Consider the following 22,651-nt stretch of genomic DNA (forward strand, 5'->3'; position numbering starts at 1 on the left):
GAAAAAGCATGCAGAGGCATGGCTTTGGGAATGCTCTCCATGTAGAAGGGGGAGTTGACTTCCGGTTATGGTGGGAAGCTGAGCAGATGTGGGATAAAGAGCTCCTGCAGTGCTCCCTGCTTTTCAGCACCCCCAAGGCTTTTCCCTGAGACCTATTTTATCATTTTTGATGAGGGAGCTGTTTCTGCTAAAGTGAGGTGAGCGGATCCAGAACGGTCTGGTGCAAAGTATCAGGATATGAGCACCAAAATGCCTTGTACTGCCCGGGAACGATCAAAACTTAGTGGCTATGTCATGGCATCCGGAGCGACCGCTAAGAGTGAGGTAAATTTAGTGGCAATGTCTAGCGAGATGGTTGCGCAAATTTCTAAAAATGTTACCGCTGCAATCAATGAACGATTGATTTAAGCTAAAAGTCACTATAGAAGATCTAAAAGAGAGTTTGGAGGGGCATGCAAAGAGAATCGAAGCGGCAGAGTTAAGGATATCGGTGCAAGAAGATGGCTCCCTTCAGCTGGAGCAGCAGTTAGCCGACTTACAATCACAAACAGCTAAATTGGCAGCCAGGGTTGAAGACCAAGAACAAAGGCAGAGACAAAATAATCTTCGCATAATTGGACTCCCTGAAGTAGTGAAGGATGGTGAGAGCTGCTAAAAACTGTTGAAAAATGGCTCCTGGAGCAATTGGGCCTGAATGCCGCTGAGATCGATCTAAAATGTGAGAGAGTGCACAGAGTCGGGCAACGATCTGAAAATGATAATCGGCCACAGCCAGTGATGGCAAGAATTCTAAACTGGGATCATAAAACCTCAATCTTGAGAGCATATAGAAATGTTAAAGAAGTTAAATATGAAGGGCATAAGGTATTGCTTTTCAATGCGAAATGGCGCCATTTTGTACCGACCTTTAAGAGAAAGGGCTCCCGTGTGCGTTACTCTTTCCCTCTAAAATCAGAGTCCAGTATCTAGAAGGTAGAAGAAGGTTTCTCAGTAACAAACGGGAGCCACAGGTTTTTGTGGCTGCTTTGCCTGGACCTATGGGCTTAACTTGTCTTCATTGCAGCAAGGATTAAAGTTTGCAAACAGTGATGCGGGAGTACGCGATGAAGTTTGTAGTATGGAACTGAACATAAAAGTAAAGAAAAAAGAACCATATGACTCGGGTTTCTGCTCGCTGGTACTAGTCCTTTTCGTTCTCTGTTCACAATAAAGTTCATGTTTTAGATAGAGTGAACTGATATACGGTAAAAGAAATATGCACCGAAACTACAGGTCGCACACTAGAGAGGAAATCAAACTGATGCAAGACAGATAAAATGAGGGCATTTATTTATTTATTTATTTTTATTTAAAATCTTTTCTATACCGTCATTAAGATGGATACCTTCACAACGGTTTACAGTAAGGCACATAAAATAATGTAGGTAAATGTATCAACTTATAACAATTAAACAGGTGCCATCAAAGTTCAGTAACATAGTTTTATAATAAATTATTATTTGGTAAATGTGATGAATCATGTCCATTTCTATCTGTATCGATTTTGATTACAAGATTAGATTTATAACTGTAACTGTGTCTTCTCCTTCAGAGGTGAGAGAAAAAATAAAATACACACATATTGATTAAGGTGAAGTGTGTCAACGTTCTGCTGTCCGCACCTTACACTTCCCTGGATTCTATTCTCCATTCTCTTTGTGATACGCTTGTTTAAAGAGCCATGTTTTTAAACTTTCTCTAAAGGTTTTGATGTCGCTTTGTAATCTGATCTCTAAGGCATGGTGTTCCATAGTATAGGACCTGCTAAGGATAGCGCTCTTTCCCTTACTTGGGTTAGTCTTGCTGTTTTGACTGAGGGAATAGTTAGGAGTGCTTTGTTGGCTGATCTCAGGTTTCTGTGAGGGACGTGTACGCGAAGGGCAGTGTTCAGCCATTCTGCTTTTTCGTTATGTATTAATTTATGTATGGTGCATAGTGTTTTGTGTTGTATTCTTTGCTCAACTGGTAACCAGTGTAATTCAGCTAGGGTTTCGGTGACGTGGTCTCTTTTACTTTTACCAGTCAGAATTCTTGCAGCTGTGTTTTGTAGTGGTCTTATTGTGGTGTAAGATAAGCCTAGTGTTAGGGCATTAGCACTGGCGGGTTTTCTGTGTTCCTTAGGTTATGTGTGTTGCTGATTTTTGTATGCCACTGGAATTCAGCTGCCATACCGATTGGTAATGGGTTTGCTGACTTTGAAATGTTTGCGTTTCTCCTTCCGAAGTTAAATTCTTGGAGAGTTCAAAATTGTTGGAAGGAGTTTGAGCATAGGGAGGATCATTTTTGGGGTAGACCCAAGGGTAAAATAACCTTTATTTATTTATTTTTCTTTACGACGGGGAGACTGCCAGGGCACATCCTAATGCCAAAATAGGTGGCGAGATGTCAGACCCTTGGAGAATTGGGGGATTGTGGGGGGGGGAGGGGGAGAATATGGCTGAGATATATGGGTGTGGATGTGGTGTGATTAAGGCTCTGGCACTAAGCTGGGAATGTTTCTGAAGTATAGCAGTTATGGAAGGACATAGGGAAGGACTCAGGCCATCCCAGGAAAAGGATGGATAGTTCGGGACGCCTAGGCTGGGGAGTGTTCTGGGTGATAAATTGGTATCAACTTGGGCTCCCACTTGGGGGGACGGGGACTTTGTACAGTGAGCAACCCAGAGATTGATGGTTCAGGTTCATCTGATAACTTGGAACGTGGATGGCATAAAACAGAAAAGAATGGTTGCTCATATTCCTTTTTTTTTTTTCCAAGAAATGCATCTTATGGAATCAGAACACAAAGAGCTGAAGCAGGATTGGGTTGGACAATGCTTTTCTGCTTCCTATGCACGCCGCCAAAGAGGGTAGCAATTCTAATCCAAAAACAGATTCCCTTCCAGCTCGATAAACAAATCCAAGATGCAGATGGAAGATTTCTTATTGTATTAGGTACACTGTTCGGTCTTTAACTAGCTCTGTGTAATTTACACGCACCTAATACAGATGGCCACTACTTTTTTCAGGAGGTGATAACAAGATTGTTGGGCTTTCCAGATTACTCAGTCATTGCAGGTGCTAATTTCAATGTAGTTGCTAATAAAAAAGTAGACTGTAAGCCCCCAAAAGAGAAAAAGTGAGAGGAAGCAGCACAAGGGGGTTAGCTTGGTATGTAAAGAGACGGGTCCTTCGGATATAAGGCAGGATTTCACATTTTATTCCAAATCCGGGTTAAACTACATACTATTGGATGAGAATTTGTTTGTTAGGGTGAAAGGTTGGAAGATTGGGGTCACTGCGTTATCCGATCATGCTCCAGTCACACTGGAAATGGAGCTGGGGCACTCTAAACCTAAACAACTTTACCTGGCGGAAGTATCCTGGTTTATGTGGGGATGAAAACTTTCACAAGTATTTACAGAACTCACGGCGAGAATATGTGCAGTATAATGACAGCCCCTGGGCAGATCCCACTTTCTTAGGAATGCAGGGAAAGTAGTTATGAGGCGAAACATAAGAGCTTACACACAGCAAAGCAAAAGAAAGTGAGAGCGAGATCTTGCGATTGACAATGCTCCTGCAAGAGATACAATTCAAGCACAAAACTGAGGCAAGCGACAGGAGCTACAAATTAAAAGCATCCTGAATAAGCTATTGTTTTAACATGCTGCAAAATCTTTATGGTTTTTCCAATACAAGTTATATAAATATGGGAACAGGGAAAGCAAGATGTTGGCAAATGTAGTAAAAATAAAGAACCAAAAATCAGTTATTACAAATATAAAGGATCATCAAAGGATGGTGCATGTTGACTCAGGTCAAATAGCTAGGTGTTTTATTAAATATTATGAAAACTTATATAGTACTCAAAAGCTAGATGAGGGGATGAGGGATCAGTTTTTTCTGAATTTTTGTTGGTTGCAAATCACAGAGAGGGAGAGAGGATGATTGAATCGTCCTATCTCTGACTCAGGTCTTATAGGGCCTTAAATTGGAGAAAGTGGCCGGGTTGGACTGTCCGGGAACAGAATTCTATAATATTTTGAAATTTCTTATACTCTCAGCATTGACCAAATTTTATAATGATATCTTGAACATAAAAAAAGCTGCCTTCCGATATGAATAGGCGAGTCATAGTGGTGTTACCAAAGAAGGGGAAAGATCCACAAGATGCTAGTTCTTATCTCCCCATCTCTTTAATAAATGCTGCTATACTAGCAAATAGGATTAATATTGTTTTGCCAAAGTTAATACGCTCAGACCAAACCGGGTTTGTGAAAGGGAGACATGGAGTGAAAAATGTCAGATGACTGATAGCTGCACTGAGCCAGAACTCAAATTGACAAGCATGGGAGCTGTGTGAATTTTAAATGGCTGGGGGGGGGGGGGGGGGGAGAGAAAGGGGGAGTCTCTTTGTAGGGATCAGTCTGATACTCTATATATGGACCATTCTAAAGGGGATGCTTTCATTCGGGGTGAATTTTTGGGAGGTGTGTTGGGGTTGGGGGAATGGTGTTACAGACAAATTCAGAGGTATTCATTGTAAAATCCACATTATTAAATATTTTTTGACCTTATAAGTGATGAAAAAGAATTGATTTGTACAATGCAGCTAGCAGAGACTGCAGCGTACAAATAAACTCCCCTTTTTAGAATTTTCATGTGTATGTTGTGGGCTGGTGTGACTATGTGTGGAAGTGGGTGAATTGTATTTGTGTGAGGGTATGTGTTTTGGGAGTGTGTTTGTGCGTTTGGAGTGTTGACTGGAGACTTCCTACTCCACATGGATCAGAACTGAAAATGCTGTCTTTACGATGCATTCCAGCCCCACCCAATGGCTCCTCCAGAGCTTCACTGTCCCAGAGCCACCGACATGACCACAATTAGGGCGTGGAGTAGACTATGATGGGCATTTCTAGTTGTGATATGTTTATTTTACTGAGAAACTCCAGGGTTATAATCATAGAGAATCTTCTTTCTCTTCAGTGTTGCAGCAGTAACCGAAGACCTGGCGAGGGAAGCCCTCTTCCACTTTGTTAATTCCAAATGTTGCTACAGTAGGAAACCCCTTGTAGAGCTGCTCATCCAAGATTTCAATCAACTGAGTCTGTACCGGGTAAGGAAAACACACTGAGTGGGGAGACCCCCTCACTGTCCCCAAGCTGAGCCCTCCCATGTGCTACAGCCTCACAGACCACACTCTCACTACTCCCAAGCAAAGTCCTTCCCAGTGCTACGGCCTCGTGGGTCTCACCAGGGCGGACTGACAGTGATCTGGGCCCTGGGGCAATAAGGGTCATTGACCCCTAACCACCCCATCTGAGGCTAGGGGAAAGTACTTCTCCGGCACTACCTACTGCACGAATGATCAGTCTGTCCTTCTGTCCCATACTCACTGTGCCCGAGCTGAGCCTCCCCCCTACACCAGGAGCTCATTTTATTTTTTCACAAAAAAACATCTTTCCGTTTTCACTTGCAACACTCTGTCTAAAGACAAATGACTGTCTGGAGCAAAAGAAACAGATCGCATAACCTGAGCTGTCTCATAGTCTCTTACACTCAGGTTGGGAGCTTCTTCCTTCCCCCTTCTGCTTCAGCGCCTCGCAACATGGCTGATTTACCTTCCAGAGTAATGGGCTAAATATAGCTTTTTTGAATGAGGTTTGATCTAAACTGATGAGGGCAGTAATGGGAGGAAGAATGACAGTAAAATCAAATGCATTTCTCTCTGCCTGGATGTGCCCATCTCAGGAGACGTCAGGTCTCTGTGTTATGTGGCTGGCGATCTGGGGCTCTCATTCTCAGAGTCAGTCATCAGCTGAGAGTTGCTCAGCAGAGTGGTGAGAGTGACGTGCGCTTACAGTAAGAATCCTCCCCTGGCTAGCGTGGTTTATCTCTCAATTTCCCTGGGTATACAAACGAGTCAAGAGCTAAGGGACAGAGCCGTCCTCACTCTTACATGAGATCAGGCTCTGCTTTCTGGGGACGGAGCAGAGTTTGAAGGGCGCGGGCAAGGGGAAGTTCTCATTCATGACAAGGATGACCACGTGCTCAGCTGGGCCTCCCATCAATCCTTGATAGCATTTTGTCATATTTTTCCATCTGTCAAAGCAACATTCAATGCAGTGAAGGCGGGCAGCACGTGGACCTCACATAGCCCCATTTTCCCCAGTACAGGCCTCAGCAGAAAACTGCTGTATCTTTGATTGGTCTGTGGCTGAGTTTAATGTTCCTTACTCCTGTTTTCCAGTATCGACTGGAGACCTTCAGTGAGCACAGGTCCTGTGAATGGATGTTCCAACCTTACACTAGTGAGTAATATGGGAATCTTGGTAGCTCTGTATGTCTGAGTCACGCCTGGGTGGATTGTTTATGCATTACAGTTCTTCTATTATTTTGGTGTAGCACCTGCTACTTTAAATTGCCCTGTTTCCAGTATATTTGGGGGGGGGGGGGCTTTGCATTTTTTAGGGTCATCCCCTTGCTTTATCCCCACCTTTTTGTGAACTGTGAGTCAGGGATATTAATTCCCCTCCCCCCCCCCACCCCAAACATGTAAACAGGGGTTTTTTTTCCCTTCCTTCCTAAGAAGATTGATCAGAGGGGGGCTTTCTGCTTCCCTGGTGGATTGTACCCAAGGAGCGAGGAGTTTTGTAGAGAGGAGTTGTTTGGCAGATTGTTGAATTTTTGGTCATTTTGGACCAGTTTCCTGAGAAAAGGGCAAATCCTCAGTATCTTGAAGGGCTGAGCCCTGGAGATTTTTCTGGCCTTTGCCCCAGATAACAGCAGAGGAGAAGACCTGGCATGCCATTTATTGCTATTTTTGAAAAGCTTTTTGGTGAGAAACTATTGGAATTACTTTTTTTTAATTTATTTTTAAAAGTTTATATCCCGCACTCTTGTAGAGTATGAGGCAGCTAACAAAAACCAAGCAGAAATAATTTAAAATAAACATAAGGCAGTGAGGTACAATCATAGTAAAAGATGACAATAGCTAGCAGGGCAGCTAACTAAACCATACTCTGGATAATAATAATTAGATAAAGGTGGTGGATAAAAGATTCCTTTTTAAAGCCTCCTTAAAGTTCATAGTAGAGGACACAGCTCGTAGAACGTCAGGCATTGCATTCCATAGGTACGGACCTGCTCCTGACACAGCACGCTGCCTGGTGATATCTAGTCTGGCCAGTTTTGGACTGGAGATTTTTTAAAAGAATCTTGTGGAAGAGTGTACCTGTCTGGTAGGCTTGTAAAGTCGGAGAACGGTATTTAGCCATATTGATGATTCATTTTGAAACAATTTATAAAATAACATTATAACTTTGTATTGTATCCTAAAGATGACTGGAAGCCAGTGGAGAGTTTATAGAATGGGTGAAATATGATCATGTAGTTTTCACTGATAAGTAGTTGAGTTGCTCTATTTTGTACTGCTTGAAGTGGATGTAATTGATAAGCTGGTAATCCAAGGTATAATGAATTGCAATAGTCGATGTTGTTAAAAATCAGGGATTGTAAAATCAAATGCAAGTCTTGTGGTTCAAGGAGGGGTTTTAGTCGTTTTAGCAGATGAAGTTTATAAAAAGATGCTTTTGCTGTCATGGAGCTGGTTTGTTTCATGGAGAGACCGGAGTCTAAAGTAACACCTAGATTTTTGGCTTTTTGTCCAATTAAAAATGCAGTGTCTTTGAAAGTTAAGTGTAGATGGAATGTGAGGGGGAAAAGATTTATGAGTTGTAAGAAGTAATATTTCTGTTTTTGCAACATTTAATTTTACTCGATGATGAGTCAGTCAACAATTAACAGTGCTAAGGCATAAGGAAACCAGAGCTAGGGACCATGATAAATTGTAAGGCACAAAAAACTATATATCATCGATGTGGATGTTACAATTTATTCCCAGGCATGAAAAAACTTAGCAAAAGGGGGCTAGTTATATATTGAAGAGGATAGTGGAAAGTGCTGATCTTTGGTGAATGCCAGAGGACATTGCATGCCAGCTGGAACAAAAAGAATCTATCCCAACTTGTAATGATCTTTCTGATAGGTAGAAGTTGAACCATCTTAGAACGATTTTTGAGATACCAACAGAGTGCAGTTGTTTGAGGAGAATTTCATGATCTAGTGTATCGAATGTAGCCGTTATGTCTAAAAGTACCATTATATAATCTGTATTTGAGTCAAATCCAAGAATTATCGTGTCAAAGGTTGATGGTAAAAGTGTTTTGTGCTAAAGCCCTTCCTGAATCCATGTTTATGAGGGCTGCATATGAAGTTGTCATTGATGAAGTTGGATAATTGATGAAGGATTACTGATTCAATTACTTTGGTTAGTGATAAGAGGGACAAGATTGGCTGATAGTCTGACATGTTGGAGGTGTCGGCTTAAGTCTTTTTTAAAATGGGGGTCACTGAAGCTTGCTTTAAAAGTGGTGGTCATTTCCTTAAGGATAGGGATAGATTAATAGTGTCAGTTATGTATTGTGAGATGTTGTCTTTGGCAGATTTCAATATAATAGTTGGGCATGGGTTATGTGGGCTTGATGAGGATTTCATTTTGGTCAGGATTAAGTGTATAGTATCTGCAGTTACCACTGCAAAGGAACTCCAGTTAGATTCAGAGTTGGTAGAAGGGGAATTATTGGTAGTGGGAGATGGGAAAAACTATTGTTTATTGTGGATATTTTTCCCAGAATAAATTTAGCCTGATCATCACAATGTTCAGTAGTAGCTTAATGTGTTATATTCTTCTTAGTAGTGGTTAATGTTTTAATGATATTGAACAAAACAGAAGTCATTACCAGTGTAATGTATTTTGGATGAGTAATTGTTTTTAGTCTCATCAATGTGTTTTCTGTACAAATGTAAGTAAGATCAATATGCTGTTTTCCATGGTGGTATAGGAATTTTTTGCCATCGGCGTTCCAGTTGTCTTAAATTTTGCTTCATTTTTTTTTTTTAACTCAGGGGAATACCAAGGAGCATAGTGTTTGCGAGGTACATGTATTGATTTGAAAGGTAACATAATGATGGCAGAAAAAAACAAATGGTCCATCCAGTCTGTCCAGCAAGCTTCTTATGATAAAATCTGCTGCACAGTGCAGGTTACCCCCAAGTTTCTCTTAAGGGTAATCCGTGTAGTTATTCCCAAGCCTTATGATAAGGGTAGTAATATTTACAATAAAAAATTAAGCAACTGTAAAACCCATAAAAAAATTACTGTTAGCAATATTTTTACTGATGAGAAGCTTCTAAGAAAACTAAAGAGTCATGGGATAGGAGGTGATGTCCTTTTATTGATAGCAAGCTGGTTAAAAGACAGGAAACAGAGTATGATTAAATGGTCAATCTTCACATTGGAAAAAGGTAAACAGTGGAGTGCCTCAGGGATCTGTACTAGGATTGGTGCTTTTTAATATATTTATAAATGATCTGGAAAGAGTAACAACGAGTAAGGTGATCAAATTTGTGGATGACACAAAATTATGCAGACTAATGAAATCTCAAGAGGATTGTGATAAATTGCAGGAGAACCTTGCAAGACTGGAAGATTGGGCTTCCAAATGTTAGATGAAACTTAACATGGACAAATGGAAAGTGATGCATATAGGGAAAAATAACCCTTGCTGTAGTTACACAATGTTAGGTTCTATCTTAGGAGATACCACTCATGAAAGGTCTTGGCATCATAGTGGATAATACATTAAAATCATCGACTCAGTGTGCTGCAGCAGTCAAAAAAAGCAAACAATGTTAGGAATTATTAAAAAGGGAATGGCAAATAAAACAATGGAGAGAAGGATGACAAAAATGATAAAGGGAATGGAACAGCTCCCCTACGAGGAAAAACTGAAGAGGTTAGGACTTTACAGCTTGGAGAAGAGACGGCTGAGGGGGGATATGATAGAGGTGTTTAAAATCATGAAAGGTCTATAACAGGTAAATGTGAATCTGTTATTTACTCTTTTGGATAATAGAAGGACCAGGGGGGCACTCCATGAAGTTAGCAAGTGGCACATTTAAAACATTTAAGTTCTTTTTCACTCAACGTACAATTAAACTCTGGAATTTGTTGCCAGGGGATGTGGTTAATGCAGTTAGTGTAGCTGGGTTTAAAAAAGGTTTGGATAAGTTCTTGGAGGAGAAGTTCATTACCTGCTATTAATCAAGTTTACTTAGAAAATAGCCACTGCTATTACTAGCATCAGTAGCATGGAATAGACTTAGTTTTTGGGTACTTGCCAGGTTCTTATAGCTTGGATTGGCCACTGTTGGAAACAGGATGCTGGGCTTGAAGGACCCTTGGTCTGACCCAGTATGGCATGTTCTTATGGAACTTGAATACTGTGTGCAATTCTGGTCACTGCATTTCAAAAAAGATATAGTTGCACTGGAGAAAGTGCAGAGAAGGGCAACCAAAATGATAAATGGCATGGACCACCTGTCCTATGAGAAAAGGCCAAGGAAGTTAGGGCTGTTCCGCTTATAGAAGAGAAGGCTGAGGGGGAATATGATAGAGGTCTACAAAATCATGAAAGGACTTCAACCGGTTAATGTAAATTGGTTATTGTTATGTTCTGATGTTGGTTCTGAGTCATCCTACCTGGAGTTTCATTTTGTGATCCCCTAGTTCTATTGATTTCTTTCCAACAGAAAATGTTTGACATTTGTGCATCATTAAAACCTTTCAAGTAACTGAAGGTCTGTATCCTATCTCCCCTGCACCACCTCTCTTCCAGGATATACATATTCAGATCCTTCAGCCTATCCTCATAAGTCTGACCCCTCACCATTCTCATTGCCCTTCCCTGTACCGCCTCTGTCCTTTCTCTGTCCCTGTCAGATAAGGGTTTTAGAACTGAACATAGTATTCAAGGTGAAGCCTCACCAAGGACCTGGTACAAGGGCATTATCATTTCCTTTTTCTTACTGATTATTCCTCTCTCTGTGCAGCCCAGCATTCTTCTGGCTTTATAGTATCATCTTGTCATATTGTTTCGCCATCCTCAGATCGCCAGACACTATCACCCCAAAATCCCTCTCTTGGTCTGTGCACATCATTCTTTCACCTACCATTGCATTGCATACAACGTTTTTGGATTACCACATCCCCGATGCATGACTCTGCAATTCTTGGCATTGAATCCCAGCTGCCAAATCTTCAGCCCACTCTTCGAGCTTTCTTAAATCACTTTTCATTCTCTCTACTCTTTCAGATGTGTCCAACCTGTTGCAGATCTTAGTATCATCCGCAAACAGACAAACTTTTCCTTCTATCCCTTCCGCACTGTTGCTCACAAAGAAATTGAATAGAACCAGTCCCATTACTGATCCCTGTGGCAATCCACTTAACATGGCTCTCTCTTTAGAGTAGGTTCCATTTACTATTACACTCTCTCCCCTATTGGTCACCCAGTTTGTAATCCACACCACCACCTTGGTGCTCACTCCCAAGCTACTCATTTTATTCACAAGCCTCCTATGCGGGACAGTATTTATTTATTTAATTAATAATTTTTATATACCGATTTTTCATGTGAGCATATCAAATTGGTTTATAGTAGTTAACAAATATTCATTTAAAAATATTTGCATTTCAAAAAGAAGAAAGGAAGTAGATAGATACATAGTTTTGTAATGTAAATAAATAAAATAGTAAAAAAATAGTAAGTTAAAATAATCATAAAATTTAAACAATTAGAGAGGCAGTATAGTAAGAGAAGAGATAATATAATAAAAAATATACATTACCTTGGTGTAAAATCAGTAGTTTGAAATCATTAAGTTAACAGCTCTTGGAAGGCTTGTTTGAATAGCCATGTTTTGATGCCCTTTTTGAATAATTTAATGTCTGCTTCCAATCGTAATTCTTGTGGTAAAGAGTTCCATAGTTGGGGTCCAGCAATAGAGATAGTTCTTTCTCTTACATTATTTAGATGCACAATTTTAGGGGAAGGAATTGGCAACATCCCTGTTCCTGTTGATCTAGTAATTCTTGAGGGGATATGGAAATGAAGTGATGAAGTTAACCATTCAATTTTTTCATTGTAGAGCGTTTTGTGAATTAGGGACAAGATTTTATGCCAGGCCCTGTACTTGACCGGCAGCCAGTGAAGTTCTTTCAATATAGGAGTGATATGCTCAGATCTTCTAGTTCCTGTCAAAAGTCTAGCAGCTGAGTTCTGCAGAAGTTGCAGTGGTCTTGTGACATTTGCTGGTAGGCCTAAAAATAGTGAATTGCAGTAGTCTAATCTTGACAAGACAAGTGCCTGTAAAACAGTTCTAAAATCTTTTGGGAATAGAAGAGGTTTTAATCTTTTAAGGATATTTAATTTAAAATAGCCAACCCTTATGATTTTTTTTAATGCAAGTTTTCATTGAGAACTCGTAAGCTATGAATATTCCTAGATCTCGTACTTCCAGGGAGATGGGGTAATTTTTAGCTGCTTCTTGAATTTTAAGTTCTTTTGTCTTTGCTGAAATCCAAATGTATCACACAGAGCGCTCTTCCTCGATCCAATTCTCTAGTTACCCAATCAAAAATATCAACCAGATTTGTCTGACAGGACCTTCCCCTGGTGAATCCATGCTGCCTTGGGTCCAGCAACTTACCGGATTGTACATAGTTCACTATCCTTTCCTTCAGCAGGATCTCCATTCATTTTCCTACCACAGAGGTGAGGCTAACCAGCCAATAGTTTCCAGCCTCCTCTCTGCTACCACCCTTAGGAAGCAGGACCACCACCACTCTTCTCCAATCTCGCAGCACCACTCCCGTTTCCAGGGATTTATTGAACAAGTCTTTCAGCAAACCCTCCAGGACATCTCTGGGCTCCCTCAGTATCCTGGGGTGTATCTCACCCAGTCCTATGGGCTTTGTCCACTTTCAATTTTCCTAGCTCTTCCTATACATTCTCCTCTGTAAAAGGAGTTGTGTCTACGCCTTCTGTAAAATTGGGCGCGGGGGAAGGGGCTACTTTATTATGTCAAATTCCAAAGCTATAATAATTTGTTGTTAAAAGAATAGCAATATTAAATAAGTTTCAAATTTTAGAAATAGGTTGAATATATGGCAAGAGGCCATCAGCTTGTACAATGAAGCCTTCTCATGCCTGCAGCCCTTCATATCTAGTCCAATAAAAATAACAACTAGAATTTATTTACATAGGGCTAGATTTTAAAAGCCCTGCACGCCGGCGCACCTATTTTGCATAGGCCGCCGGCGCGCGCAAAGCCCCGGGACGCGCGCAAGTCCCGGGGCTTCATAAAAGGGGCGGGAGGGTCGTGTCTGTGGGGGCGTGTCTGGGGTCAGGGGGCGGTCCGGGGCGGGTCCGGGGGCGTGGTGATGGTTCGGGGGCGGCCTCGGAGGGAACGGAGGCAGTCTGTGCGGCTTGGCGCACGCAGGCTGCCGATTTTGCACAGCCTTCCGCGCGCCGACCCCGGATTTTATAAGATACGCGCGGCTACGCACGTATCTTATAAAATCCGGTGTACTTTTGTTCGCACGCACGTATGTTTTTAAGATCAACCTCATAGTGTCTTTTATCCAAACAAAATCCCAGTGAATTTAACAATTACAATATTTCTGAAACATCCATGCAGCCACTTCTGGGCAGGAATATTTGGCTACCAGATTAGCAGAAAGAGGAACATTGTTGTTAATATTATATTTCTTGATTTACCTCTGTGCCTGAGAATGGCACGGAGGTAAATCTGAGGCACAGGGTCACACAGGGAGTCAGTGGGAGGGTGGGATTGTGACACGAGTCCCAGATTATATGAGATTCTCCCTGTCTTATCAGTGAGGCCTATGTCTCAGGTTTCTCCACTAATTTGTATATTTGAAAATCATAAATTTCCATTGATAAAAAAGAAAAGTATTCTTCTTTTTAAAGTAAAACTAAAAAAAACTTTTTTTTTTAACCTCCCTACTTTCACAATTTTATTTTATTTTATTTTTTGCAACATTCTGGTAGTAAGTTAATTTCCCTAGGAGCCTTGTTGTTATGGAAGAGAAGGTGATTTTCTGGGTTAATTACATTTGTTGCTGTTTGAATTTGGTCTGAGATTTTTCATGCATACTGAGTGCAGTGAAAATCATCATGCAGCCAAACTCCTAAGAGTTTATTCTCCAATTTGAGTAAAGTGATTTGCTGGAGGCCATGAGTTTGGACTAAGAACCCAAAAGAGAAGCTGAAGCTTGTGGCCCAGGTGGTGGTGTGTCTGGCTCCTTTTTCCTTAATAACTTTAATGCTGTTCTTGGATTAAACAGGCAGGACAAGGTGCTGGGCATTAAAATAAAAGTTTACTGATTCTTTTAAAGTTAATTCAAAGTCCAGTTTATCCAACAGGTGAAAGTACAGCTGTGCTGTTTACAGATGTCTCTCTTTTCTGGATAGGTGTCCTTTCTACTTTACCACTTTTACTCTATAAACTGTCTCAGTGCTACAGGGAAATCTTACGGAGGTGGGATCCCCTTTAGCACAGAAAAATCCTACCTTGGTTGCAGATGTTCATTCCTGGTCATCCAGCTGGTGTTCTGGTCCCTTGAGGTGGAGATCCTATGGGGGGGGGGGGGGGGGGCCTACATGGTCCTTCTTCCTGATTTCAGTGGGCTCTGGAGGAAAAGTTTATGGAGGACAGGAAACTGGCTGTCCCAGCCCTGATTCGCAGTAAGTAGGGTGGTTCAGGAATCCTCCCCACCAACAAAATGGGAATACCTTCTTATTTTCAAGAATCTCTCTGTAGCTGATGTTATGCTGTCACTGGTGCCTGCCTCTTCTAGGAAGTAGAAAAAGGCTCACAGGTCTCCAGCCCTTGTCCTTTGGGTCCAGGGGATTGCCTTCTCCAAAAGGGTTCAAGGTTTAAACAACATTAAACATTAAACAGCATTATCACCGACACAAGCCACCATGATCACATCACTCCAGCTCTTCAGTCTTTGCACTGGCTACCCGTGGCTCACAGGATAATCTATAAATCTAAGACGCTGATACATAAAGCCATTCAAAATAGAGATATGCACTGGTTCACAGATCAACTACAATTCAAAACATCTTCCCGCCCAACGAGATCCCAAAACTTAGCTAAATTAAAGATTCCAGCACCCAATCTGACTAAACTCTCTAGTACAAAAGAACGATCTTTCATCATTGCTGGATCAACAATTTGGAACACTATGCCCTCTGAATTACGCCAAGAACTTTGTCACAAAAAATTTAAACAAAACCTTAAAACATGGTTGTTTAAAAAAGCCTACTATTAATGATTTGAACCTCAACTACTCTTCCTAATTTCCACAGTCTCTCATATATTGCTTATATTCTATTAATACAAAGTTATACATTGTATTGTATTTGTTCAGTTACTATGTTATATTGTAAAGCGCAATGCTGAATTACTGTTTGAATGTAAACCGAGGTGATGTTACTTACGTACCCCGGTATAGAAAATCTATAAATAAATAAATAAAACAGTCCCAATCTCAAAACAGGATAAGTCCCACGCTAGGTAGTGCTCCCCTGGGGAGTAGAGGGATGGTTCACAGGTCTTCAGCCCCTGGTCCCTTGAAAGGAGATAATGGTTTTCCCCAGAAAGAAAATACAAAAAGGAATCTGGCAAACATTTCTCTCTCTTCCAAATTTAGGCCAGGACCCCTCAGATAGGGAGTGTACTGAGGGGAACCTCCTGGGAACGAAAAGAGCTCTTGCCTCTCCACAGGCTAACTGAAAATGGCTACACCTGAACTCACTGATCACCTCATTAAGTACCCCGAGACAACCAATCAAAGCCCTCCAGGTTGAGAGGGACCGAAAAGGAGTGGAAATCTCACCAAGCTGTGTTTCTTGATAAAGGATCTAGGGCCATCTGGTGGCCGACCAGGGTACTGCTACAACCGAGCTGATTAAACATTCTCTTCTTATAGTTTCCTTTAGAAACAGTAAATCATCTCTACTACTGGTATCATACAGGATGAAGAACCACCACATATATTTGGCTAAAAATCACCAAATATAATCATGTACTAGTTCAAACTCAGTATAGCTGTATGAGATTTTATCTTTTTGTTTCTTTTTTCTGCATTGAAAACTCATGAGGCAACAGTCACTTATCTCAGATTGTTCATTGCTGTACTGTATTCCTGTAGACTTTTTTTTCTTTTAAAATGTCCAGCTTTCTTTAATACAAATTGTAATCTAGGCCAAGTCATGAGTAGTGGTGGTTGTGTGTGTGTGTTGGTGGTGGGGTGTGGATTTGCCATTCATTGCTATGCTGAGATTTTTTTCTCACTGCAGGTCAGTTAATCGATGGGCCTGAGGATGGAGCCTGGCCACAGCCATGGGATGTTCAGGTCTCAGCTCCAAATATGTTTCAGGAAAATACCAGGAGATTGCAAGTTCCTCACTCCTCACAAGTAAAGGTAATGGTGCAGCTGTCTCATTGCTGGTGTCTCTCCTCACTGGTGGAGGTAACAGAACGGCCGTCTTGCTGCTGGTGTCTCTCCTCTTTGGTTAATAGTATGGCTCTCTCTTCCCTGGGGGATCATCCTGTTCTTATAGAGCTCTTCACATCATGCTATGTGTAACTGGTGCAAAGTCTCTATGAGTTGTGAGATGCTACTGCAGTATTTATTAGGGAATACAGACATAGAAAAACCAGATTGGGGACTTCCTGTTATGGCGGGAAGCCGAACAGATTCGGGTGTCATGTTTGTGAGCTCTTCTGCTGTGGTATAGTTGATCCAGTCTAGTAGGCCCCCGCTGATGGCTGGCAGAAATGCCTTTGACTGGGACCAAGCTGGAGCTTCACCTTTACCAGCCCCGTTCCCCACAAGATGAGCCCTTGGGTTCAGGGGGCCAACAGGAGAATGTCTCTGAGGGCAGTTAGAGCGAGAGATTCCAGAGACGGGCTGAGGTTAGGGCAGGCAGTAAGCAAAGGGTAGCCTGCGTCCAAAGCAGAGGTTGGGCCTAGGCGGCAGGCAAGAGGAGAGGGTGGGACGTGATGGGAACAAAGCAGGGCAGACTGCAGAAGGCAAGGCAAATGCCCTGCCCCAGGAACAAGGCACGCTAGATCCGGAACAGGACAGGCAGGATTAGGAACAAGGAACGCTGACATAGGAACAAGGCGAGTGGGAACTAGGAACACACACTGCGAGCAAGGCAGGGGATCTGTTTTTGAGGCAAGGAGTGAAGGGTTCAGCGGATTAAAATAGTCCAAGGTGGCCAACGTCAACTGAGCATGCCACGTCCAGCTTGTCGCCGTGGGGCCTATAATAATGCATGCATGTGTGCGCTCGCGTGCCTAAGGAGAGTGGCAGTGGTGACGAAGCAATGGCAGTGCTGGAGCCGCGAAGTGTGTCTGTGTCTTGGGGTGAATGCAGCTGGCCAAACGTTACAGCGGGCTCTAGAACGTACTCCCTGCATACTCAATCTTTTTGCGGATACTGGCTACATTTCCGGTTTTGAATTTTACACTTTTGTGTTAGTGATGGTAGCATTTGCTCTTTGCCAGTTTTAAGTGAGTTTGACAGATAGGACATGAGCACTAAAACCACATGGGGCACAAGCAGGTTGTTTGTCTGATTGAATGTAATGATATATGTAGTGTGTGTGAGGGAGGGGAATTTTTTGCTTATCAATCTATAAACAAAATGGGGAGGGCAGCCCCATAGCAAGGATAGGGGGCGACATTCTGGGTTTCTAGACTTGGGTACATCCAGACTTCATATGTAATGCAAGTGCAGTCGGCCATGGCAGATTATTGCTTTGGCTTGTTTTAAGATTTTATGGCAAGGGTTAATGTTGCTAAACTCAGCATACATGGAATCCATCTACCCATAAAGCGCAATAAATCATTAAACATGTTTAAGGTCCTGAAAATCCCGTAATATTTTATTGCAAGAGACACACTATGGCTATTATTCTTCTTTTACAAGATGTCAGAGGAATGTTGCAATACTGATTCCCAAATCACTTCCTTACCAAATGGAACATCAGCTGCAGGATGAAGAGGGCAGATTTGTTATTTTACTGGATTCTTTATTTAATCAAAAATTGGCTTGAGGCAACTTGTATGTGCCCAATGGATACTCTCATGACTTTTTCAGGGGTATTGTCTTAGTCTGTCCTTGCCCTAGCCTCTGTTCCAGTTGTTCCAGTTCCATGCTTACCCAGTCTGTTCCTGAGTTCCAGTTCACCCTTACCTTCACACAGCTCCAGTCTGTCCAGTGTTCCAATTCACCTTTACCTCCATGCAGCTCCAGTCTCTTCCAGGTGTTCCAGTTCACCCTTACTTCCACGCAGCTCCAGTCTCTTCCAGGTGTTCCAGTTCACCTTTACCTCCATGCAGCTCCAGTCTCTTCCAGGTGTTCCAGTTCACCTTTACCTCCATGCAGCTCCAGTCTCTTCCAGGTGTTCCAGTTCACCTTTACCTCCATGCAGCTCCAGTCTCTTCAGGTGTTCCAGTTCACCCTTACTTCCATGCAGCTCCAGTCTCTTCCAGGTGTTCCAGTTCACTTTTACCTCCACGCAGCTCCAGTCTCTTCCAGGTGTTCCAGTTCACCCTTACCTCCACGCAGCTCCAGTCTCTTCCAGGTGTTCCAATTCACCTTTACTTCCACACAGCTCCAGTCTGTCCGGGTGTTCCAGTTCACCCTTACCTCCATGCAGCTCCAGTCTCTTCCAGGTGTTCCAATTCACCCTTACCTCCATGCAGCTCCAGTCTCTTCCAGGTGTTCCAGTTCACCCTTACCTCCATGCAGCTCCAGTCTCTTCCAGGTGTTCCAATTCACCCTTACCTCCACGCAGCTCCAGTCTCTTCCAGTTCACCCTTACTTCCACACAGCTCCAGTCTGTCTAGGTGTTCCAATTCACTTTTACGTCCGCACAGCTCCAGTCTGTCTAGGTGTTCCAATTCACCATTACTTCCACACAGCTCCAGTCTGTCTAGGTGTTCCAATTCACCTTTACGTCCGCACAGCTCTAGTCTGTTCCAGGTGTTCCAGTTCACTCTTATCTTCACACTGCTTCGGTGTGTTCCAGGTATTCAAGTTCCCTCTTACCTTCATACACCTCCGATCTAATCCCAAGTTCTAGTTTACTCTTATCTCTACCCAACTCCAGTCTGTTCCTGAGTTCCAGTTCACCCTTACCTCTACCCAGCTCCAGCCTCTTCCAAATGTTCCAACCCTGCCTGCAATACGGTTCCTAATTTCAAGCCTTACCATACACTGTTCCTAAGTTCCAGCCTTGCCCATGCACAGTTCCTAAGTTCCAGTCCAAGCATTACCCTAGCTTCACCTTATTCATGCCATCCTATGCCACCCTGGAGGTGAGGTCCATCACACTCCTGCAGTAATGGAGCCACATCAGTGAAAAGTGACAGAGACTTATGTTGTAGCATGGAAAGTTTTTTTTTTTTTTTTTTACTCAACAGCCCTCAGATCATCAGCAAAGCCCCCAAGACTTCGAGTATTCTGGGGGAATGGGATGCTTATACCCAGACAAAGCATATGCAATTAGAAATGCTATGTTCCGGGTACATTTATCCCTGGAACATTTATCCCAGGAACAGTCATACTGACCTCGGTGACAGGCTGATTATTCTCTCTGTCCTAATGAGTAGGGAGAGATGTTGCACTCTTAAATTTAATTTTACAATGTATCATACTCTACTGAATGAATGAGAAGTGAAATATAACCATGATTCAAAACCTGTAAGGACCCAAAAAGGAGAATGGAGAGGAGCATGAAAGATGGAGGGAGGGGAGAGGGTATGAGATACAGAGAGAGAGGGAAAAGCATAAGATACAGAGAGAGGGGAGGCTGCTGGAAGCACCTTTGCTTGTGAATTCCAGTATGAACTTCTGCCGCGTTGAGCGCTCACTGTAAAGCTACACGCATCACAATCAACTCTGAACGAGCGGGATGAAAGCTATTTCTAGGGTCCCCAGAGTAACAAGACGGACAGATGTGGTGACTGACCGGCAGCTAAGCTATTTGACTTCGGGATGGTTTTTCTGTTTCAGATGTGCCACAAATGCCAAGGGCGTAGCAGGAAGAAATGCAGCCGGTGCCAGGGTGCAGGCAGGGTGCGTATAATGGATAATAATGTTCAAATCTTATAGTATGATGTGTGGAAAAACCAGACCCAGGAACATGCATTCTGCTGGCAAACATTCAGGCCGATACAGTAAAGTGCTCCGATGCGAGCGCCCACTCTCCCAACGCGCGCCCAGGCACCTCTCCTGGGCACGCGATTCAGTATTCAAATAAGGGCCCACGCTAATAAGGCCCTAGCGCCTCCTTATTGGCAGAAGTGGCGGCTGTCAGTGGGTTTGACAGCAGACGCTTAATTTAACGGCGTCGGTTGTCAAACCCACTGACAGCCACAGGTTCGGAAAACGGATGCCGGCAAAATTGAGCGTCCATTTTCCAACTTGCGGGTCGTGGGCAGATTTTTTTTTTTTTTAAGATTTTTTATTTTTGGGGCCTCCGACTTAATATCGCTTTGATATTAAGTCGGAGGGTGTACAGAAAAGCAGTTTTTTCTGCTTTTCTGTACACTTGCCTGGTGCCGTCCGAAATTAACTCCTGCCAAAGGCAGGAGTTAATTTCTGAAAGTAAAATGTGCGGTTTGGCCACGCATTTTACTTTCTGTATTGAGCGGGACTAACTAATAGGCTCATCAACATGCATTTGCATGTGATGCACGCTATTAGTTTCGGGGGGGTTGGCCACGCATTTTCCACGCGCTATTACCCATTACTGTATAAGGGGTAATAATAGCTCGTGGAAAACGCGCGTCCAAACGGGGGCTAATGCTGCGCTTGACCTGAGCGAACCGTTCAGTATCGGCCTGATTGTGTTTGGACCTGAGAGAGAGAGTGTAAACTCTCAAAATCCAGCCAAGAAATGTATTAAGTTAGTCCAGCAGAAAGATCTCTGCATAAGCAATTACTTTTGTTTGTTCTTTATTTCTGTGTAAAATACTTTGAGTCTGGTAACCTAGTCCCCTGATAACAGAACTAAACTGGGATGTTACTGATGAGATCTCTTCGTTTACTGTCCACATCTCAGGCACAGGAGCCCCTGCCAAGTCTGATTCTCTTTATAAGTGTACTGGAGTGAGGTCCGGCACTGTAAAACCATAACCAGGCTCTGCAGCTGGACGGCTCCAGACAGCTGATTCTGGAATCGTGCTTTCCGTCCATGGAATGTGAGGAAGTTACTGAGCGCCTCACACAAAGGCTGATGCAGTATCGGCATGCGTTAAACGGTGCTCATGATTGAGCGCCCGCCCCCTTATCGCGCGCCGATCCACCTCTTCCCAATGCCCGATTTAATATTTAATATTTAAATCGGGCATTGGGAAGAGGTGGATCGGCGCGCGATAAGGGGGCAGGCGATCAATCGGGCATTAGGGAAAATTGCACGCCCCTAGCGCCGCCTCGGCAGCGGGTGCCCGGGGGAGGTGGCTGTCATCCAGTTAGGAATACGGACGTTCAATTAATGCCCTTTTCCTAACATGACCGCCGACACCTTTTTAAAAATTTTTTTTTAATTTTATTTTTTCCCAGACATTCTTATTTCTTAGTTCCTCCGACTTAATATCACCACGATATTAAATCTGAGGAAGTTCAGAAAAAAAAGCTGGTTTTGCCGCAGTTGCTGAAGCTGATGGCATCTCGTTGGCTGTGGGGTTGAGTGTCTCCATCCACACGCCTTACATGTCTCGGCTCATCCTTTTCAGGCACGCTGCATGTCCTGCAACGGGACCAGACACAGGGACAAGCACAAGCAGTGTCGGTTATGTGCCGGGAGTGGCCGAAGAAGGTAAGCTGCCCAGCTCCCTGTGGTCTCTCACACACACCTGGACCCCTGCTCCTGAGACAGCAACCCAGGCACTCCACATTCTGCTGGCCAGCTGGGGAAGATCCCATGAAAGCTTTGAAAATTCAGAGAAGGTCAGACATAAGTTTGAAAAGGATTCTGCTACTGAGCAGAATGCAGAACGTCAGAAGGAAGCAGCCAGGGCATGGGAGGGGAGGGATATCGCACTCTATCACAGTCAGGACATCACAGCCCTCTGCGCTGACAGAAGAGGTCCAGGGATCTCCTGGTGTTTTTCTTGTTAAATCCTCTCCCCACTCCTCATCATGACCCTTGAGCCAAGTGACCCTTTCATGCCCCAGCGCGGGGTCTCCCAGACTGGTCAGTGGTGTCACCAGGGGACAATGGCATTTGCTTCTTTCCACCCAGGGTTCCCACTGGTGCTCTTGAGAGCAGAATGGCGAGTTTTAATGAATCAGCTGCAAATTGTGGCATTACATGCTTTAAAACGTTTCCCCCATATCTTCTGATGCATCCAGGCCACTACAACCACACAAACATTTGAGGGTGCAAAATGCTTCAAACTATCCATGTCCTCCCTGTCCCCCGAGCAGGTGTCGCCAGAGATAGTAATGCTTCCTAAACACTGTAATACTGTACACTAATCAGACAATCAGTGACAGCACAAGATGGCACCCCACTTACTGTCTGACACAACTGCAGAGAGAGCTTCGCATGCCTTCTCACCTGAAGAGGCTGAGGCTGTAGAACAGCGAACCGAGCTGGCCAGAGCTACCTGA

The 22,651-nt window shown here is 43.1% G+C and overlaps 1 protein-coding gene across 1 annotated transcript in view; it reads left to right on the plus strand.

Moving 5' to 3' along the window:
* SSUH2 (ssu-2 homolog) overlaps positions 1-22,651 on the plus strand; it is a 113,134-nt gene that overhangs the window by 63,333 nt on the left and 27,150 nt on the right. The window contains exons 3-6 of the mRNA XM_029597527.1: positions 5,008-5,137; positions 6,272-6,332; positions 16,317-16,441; positions 21,772-21,854. Coding sequence (XP_029453387.1) covers positions 5,008-5,137; positions 6,272-6,332; positions 16,317-16,441; positions 21,772-21,854 — 399 coding nt within the window. The remainder of the gene's footprint in view (positions 1-5,007; positions 5,138-6,271; positions 6,333-16,316; positions 16,442-21,771; positions 21,855-22,651) is intronic.

The sequence above is a fragment of the Rhinatrema bivittatum genome, chromosome 4 (assembly GCF_901001135.1).
Source record: "Rhinatrema bivittatum chromosome 4, aRhiBiv1.1, whole genome shotgun sequence".
NCBI lineage: Eukaryota > Metazoa > Chordata > Amphibia > Gymnophiona > Rhinatrematidae > Rhinatrema > Rhinatrema bivittatum.